This window comes from Bos mutus, chromosome 7 (assembly GCF_027580195.1).
Source record: "Bos mutus isolate GX-2022 chromosome 7, NWIPB_WYAK_1.1, whole genome shotgun sequence".
Lineage (NCBI taxonomy): Eukaryota > Metazoa > Chordata > Mammalia > Artiodactyla > Bovidae > Bos > Bos mutus.
In genome coordinates, this window is record NC_091623.1 from 42,016,485 (window position 1) to 42,022,484 (window position 6,000).

The 6,000-nt window shown below is 42.7% G+C and overlaps 1 protein-coding gene across 2 annotated transcripts in view; it reads right to left on the reverse strand.

Annotated features, from left to right (window-relative positions):
* LOC102279585 (adhesion G protein-coupled receptor E2-like) overlaps positions 1 to 2,430 on the reverse strand; it is a 38,102-nt gene extending 35,672 nt beyond the window's left edge. For both annotated transcript variants that reach the window (XM_070374777.1, XM_070374776.1), the window contains exons 1-2: positions 2,382 to 2,430; positions 1,959 to 2,093 (exon numbers count right to left, since the gene is read on the reverse strand). In XM_070374777.1, coding sequence (XP_070230878.1) covers positions 1,959 to 2,093; positions 2,382 to 2,409 — 163 coding nt within the window. In that variant the 5' untranslated portion in view covers positions 2,410 to 2,430. The remainder of the gene's footprint in view (positions 1 to 1,958; positions 2,094 to 2,381) is intronic.
* Between the last annotated feature and the right edge of the window lie 3,570 nt (positions 2,431 to 6,000).

The following is a 6,000-nucleotide window of genomic DNA, read 5'->3' on the forward strand; positions in this document are numbered from 1 at the left end:
GGCATTGAGACTTCTTCCTGTCTTCTTAGATAGTGGCAGTTGCTGGAGACCTGTCTTAAAGGTTGATGAGATGAGATGGAATTGAGTGCAGGATAGTGGAAATGGGGTGTGAGGAGGGGAGGATATGAGGATCTGGAATTCCTCAACCTGACAAGTGTGCTCCTAGGAATGAGCTGGGACTAGCAGCCATATCTCTTCTCCATGTTCAGCAGTTTACAAATCTCCATGAGATACACATACAAATGCATCAAAGAAACTCTGGGAATACCTCTAGAGTGACAGAAAGACTGAACATCAGTCAAATACCTTTTTTGATAACAAAATCTGATAAAATCTACTTTTATAAAAAATATTAAGTAACACATGGATACTTGGAAAACAAAGATAATTTAAAACATAAAAAAAGAAGAAAGAAAGAAAATCACTCTTATGTCCATTACACAGATCCCTGGAAATTTCTTCAAAATTTTTTTCTCATCATATTGCACATATTCAGAATATTTTTCTTTAGTAGCAATAAATGTCCATCAAAAACTATTATCAGTAGACAAGGATTATTTCTTGTAAAAACTGTATAATTCTCCCCTACTTTTTAGTATTGTGGTAAAATTCATAAAACATAAAATTTACCATCTTATTAACTTTTCAAGCAATACAATTTCCCTTATGATCCTATATTGTTGAAAATAAAGCCTTTAAATTTTAGATCTGGATCTTGGTTCTATGACCCTACTAAACGTGTGACTTTGGATATATAACTTAAGCTCTTTGGGCCCAAATATGATTATTGAAAAAAAGATTCTACCTTGAAAATGTAAAACTCCTAGAATAAAATATGACAGTTGGGCAAACTGGGAGAAGGTGGGGAAAAAATCTAAGTGTGCTAGCATCCTGGGTCTGCTGTGAGGATTGATGTGGGAAACCACAGTGGTCAGTGAGGAGGAGTTCCTGGTGAGCTTGAGATAGTGAGAGAGCCTGAGCTTCCTCCTTGGAGTTTCTTTCCTTCTGTTGGTTCATTTATTCCCCCCTTTCTTTTTGCCATAATAATAATAATAGTGTAACACTATGAATGACGATAATAGCTCTCATGTGTTGACAATTTTCTCTGCACTAAGGTCCATCTAGTCAAGACTATGGTTTTTCCAGTGGTCATGTATGGATGTGAAAGTTGGACTATAAAGAAAGCTGAGCACCAAAGAATTGATGCTTTTGAACTGTGGTTTTGGAGAAGACTCTTGAGAGTCCCTTAGACTGCAAGGAGATCCAACCAGTCCATCCTAAAGGAAATCAGTCCTGGGTGTTCATTGGAAGGACTGATGTTGAAGCTGAAACTCTGATACTTTGGCCACCTGATGCGAAGAGCTGACTCATTGGAAAAGACCCTGATGCTGGGAAAGATTGAGGGCAGGAGGAGAAGGGGACGGCAGAGGATGAGATGGTTGGGTGGCATCACTGACTCAATGGACATAGGTTTGGGTGGACTCTGGCAGTTGGTGATGGACAAGGAGGCCTGGCATGCTGTGGTTCATGGGTTCGCAAAGAGTTGGACATGACTGAGCAACTGAATTGAACTGAACTGAAACTTTAGCTTTTCTTAACTAAGGTAAATATTAAATCTAAGTTCATCCATATGGGGTAGGTACGACTACCTCTGGTTTACAAACTAGCAAATAATGCACAGAGAGGAAGACAACTTCCTAACTGTCAAAGAGCCTGTGTCGTAGCCCAGCTCTGTGTGTTGGCTCTCAGCCCTCTTCCAACTGATCATGAAAACAAGATTACCCACTCCCCTCATACTTTCCTGTGCTGTCACTTTTATGTTACGCTTGTTAAAATACTTTTGAGCTGCTCCAATGGCTGAGGGCTCTGGAGGTCCCATTGTGTCCTCCCACAATCTCTATATACCACCCCCAAGCATATGCCACCCACAAGTTAATGCCACTCCCAAGCCTCTGTACCATCACAAGTCTCTGAGCGGCTGGTGATGACTTCCCCAGTTGAAGATGTGAATCCTGGAATGCAGCGACAGGTGTTGGCATCAACACATTTGGAGTTTGGAGGGCACCACCGAGCACAACGAGTTATGATAGAGGCTGTGTGGATGAAGATCATGGTCAGAAGACCCAAGAAACTGAGGAAGTCAGCTGCATGCTAGAGACCCAATAGTAGAGGAGGGGAGGAAAGAGTTGAATGGCTGCCACTAGAAGTGAAAAGCCTCAGAAAACTCTGGACGTAATGGGGAAGAGTAACAGCTGTTAGTATCCTTAGAGGATACTTTTGCAGAATAAACCTCCTTTCCCCATTTTATTGGTGAGAGGACCCAGACCATGGCATACACTCTCAAGCTTATGTCACCAATGGAGCTGGGTGCAGAGACTCACTTTTAAGGTTCTGGACTGTAGTGTTCATTGTCTCCAGCAGTAGTAGCTCCAGTTCTGTGGCAGAAAGACAGAGATGACAAAGAGGAGAGAGTTGAGTTCTAATTGCAACCACTATACCCATGGCCTTTGCCTTCTTACTGGATGGCTCTGGCTCTATAGCCCATCACTCTGAGCAACATTCCTGAGGCTCCTGTACTTTACTTGGAATCAAGGAATCAACACTTCCCCTCCATTTCTCAGGCCTCTTGAGGGATCAGTCACTGATAGACAGCCCTGTGGAACCTCATGTGCTACATGTTTGTAGAAAGAATAGTGCTCTCCCATCCATGCTAGCTCAGATTCTAGCTCCATGAAGCTGGTCCAAGACCCATCCCTGAGCCAGGACCATCAATAAGCTTTCAGGAAGGGGTGAGGTGGTAAGACTCATCATCTGAGTGAGGCCAGCTTTGTGGGATGGCTGGGTGCCTGAAGAAGGGAGCAGGTGCTGATGGATGAGGAGTGGCTGATGTTTCTGTCTTCTTTGTCCTGGGCATCTAGCTAGGATGCAAACTTGTGGGCTCCTTCTGCACAAGGCTCAAGTGGTCTGAGTCAATGTAGGGCCTTTGTTGACCTCCTAAGTAGAGAGTTGGGCCAGGACAATGAAGCCCAGTGACACTCTCTCTTTCCATCTATGCCAGATGGGAGCCACTTTGAGTATATGTGGTGTGGTTCATGTCATCTACCCATTCTGACATAACATCCTCCCAGGTCATTTGAGTTTCCCATAGGCCTGTGAATTGAAATTATTGGTCAGGGGCATGGTGGATACTTGCCAGGAGAAATAAACAAAGGCTGAGTGGCCAAGGAACTGGGCCAGGGGCTGGATGTGGTTGCTGTCCAGGGACAGGGCTGGCTGGGGAACATGGGACCACCTTGAATATCCCCCTTCCAACATTTCTAGACAGAGTTCTTGGGTCCATCATTCCAGAAGAGTCTGAAAGGACCCCTGACTTGCCCAAATCTGTATAGGGATCCAGGTGAGGATGGTCTCATCTTGGCAATTGATGAAGAACACAGATAGTTCCCTAGGGCTCATTGCACTGGACAACAACTCCTGAAATGTCTTTAATACCACCCTTCTGTTTGTTTTAAGAAAATAAGATGCCAAGTGTCAAGGGGGCATCCAAAATTACAGAAATGATACTCTGTGAGGGGTTCTGACCCTTGGGGTTTGGAGAGAGAGGGGATACCAGTAGATGCTGAGAACAGACCTCTCTGGCTTGGAGTAAGTGGCCAAATCTAATGAAAGAGGAAATGAAAGAAATGGGTTCCTTTTTACCAGAACATTTTCGTAGTACACTCATTCTCAAACACTTTTGAGAAAGAGATCTGTTTCCTCTGCATTGATGCTGTGTCTTGTTAAAGTTCTGGCAGTCTATATAAATTCCATAGGACAGTTTCCATGATGGTCCACACTTGTTGATGTCTGGAACACACAGGACAAAATGTCACCTCACAAAGGGATGAATTCCATTGTGAATTCACATGGCTCTCACCTCCATCCTGATCCTGACACAAGACTGAACTGACTCAGCTCCTCAGTAGCTCTCCTGGGTTGGGCTGAACTAGCACCAGCTGCTCCAGAAAGCTGGCTTACTATTCTGCTCATCTCTGCTCTCTGGCTATCTGCATGTACCTCAATTCAAACACCTGCTGTGTCATATGGGGACTGGAAGGAGGTCTGCATCCCCAATGTAGGCCTTTTGGGGTAGACAGAGGCCATGATTCTGTTCCAGACCATCCTCTTGGTACTGTTTGCATCATCAGGGACCTGCATTTGAGCTCCAGTCATTCCTAACTGTGAGTGACAGTGACATTGAAGGCTTTCCCAAGATGCTGAGGAAATGGAGGCAGTCATGGCTGGGGATTATCCAGAGTAATATCCATCATTTGCAGCTGAGGTTAGGGGTAGGTGATCAGGCTCTTACACATTGATCCCCTCCACCTCCATTTTTAGCTATAGAATCCCTAGAATACCCTGAAATCCTCATCAGGCACTTGCCCAGCTCTCAATGTTAAGACTTCTCAAGATGCCCGAGGATGTCTCTAGGGGAGACTTGCTGTCTCCACTCCTGGAGAAATCCCATTTTATCAGAACCTGTTATGCATGGGAAATGAGGAAGAGGGAAGCAGCTCACAGCTGAGTTGTTGCAGGTGTTTTCTGGCATTTTACCTCTTCCTGTTCCTAAACAGGAGGAAAAAAAAAGGTGCCCATGAGCCAGGTCCCCTTGGAATAGGTCAGGGAAACCATAGAGCAAGTGTTAGACACCAATGCTAAAAACAACAACAACTTAGTAAAAATGCAGGAATAGGATGTTTGGCCTTTGTACATGTTTGAGCTCCTTGCAGTCAGGGGACCAAAGACTTTTAAAGCCTGGAAGGACTCACAGGGTCATGATCAGTCAGGGTAGACAATTGGTCTTTCCCAGGTCAGAATTTCTTATCCAGACTTTTGATGTTCCCTTCTAAGGCCCCAGGTCCAGGTTGTGGGTAGTATTAACATAAGGATATGAATGGAAGGGGGAGGGATGCACACCTGAGGAATTGTTGTTTGGCCCCCATCTGATCACTGAGATTTCCTCCTCTCAGATGATGGCAATAGCTGGAGACCCATATTAAAGGCTGAGGGATAGGGAGGAGTGAGTGGGGGCATATGGGAATGAGTGCTGGAAGGAGAAGACATGAGGATGGGAGATTCCTCAACCTGACAAGTGTAGTCCAAGGAAGGAGCTGGAATCCAGTTACAGCAGCAGCCAGATTTCCTCTCCATGTTCAAAGTCTGCATATCTCTCTGAGACACACACACTTTGTCTAAGTTCACAAAGGAATCTTTTGGATACCTCCAGGGTCATGTAAGGGCTGTGCAGTAACCATAACATCTTTTTTTTTCTTTGATAAAATTTACTTTCTCCCAAATTTTAAATAATACATCAATACTTGGAAAACAGAGAAAAAGTAAAAAAAAAAAAAAAATCACCCAGAAGTCTAGTATTCTAGAATATTGTAGGTTTTTTTTTTTTTTTTTAACTCATTGTTTCAAATATACTATGAATAATTTATTTTATTACCAATAATAAAGACTATTTTGAGTAGATGAAGAATATTTCTTGATGAAAAATCATATAATTTTCTTTTCCCTCATTTTAAAAATAATTGCAGTAAAATGCCCATAACAAAAGTTTTCATCTTAACATTTATGTTTAATAATTTCCTTTTCTGATTCTATTTTTTGAAGAATAAAAACTCCTTGGCTTTAAGCATAGTCTGTTTCTACCACCTTATTAGTTATATAACTTTGGACATCACTCAATCTCTTTGAGCCTGAATTTGATAATTACAAAAATCAAGACTACCTTGAAATCATAAAATTCATAAAAAAAAAAAAATAAAAATGTAAGCTCTTGACACTGGTCTTGGCAATAACTTTTTTTTTTTTATTTGACAGACAGCAAATGCAAACAAAACAAGAGAACTAAAAGGCACTCCATCAAACTACACAGCCTGTAAAATCCCAAATGAAGGAGGATTGCCTGGTGGGCTGCAGTCCATGGACTATACAACCCATGGAATTCTCCAGGCC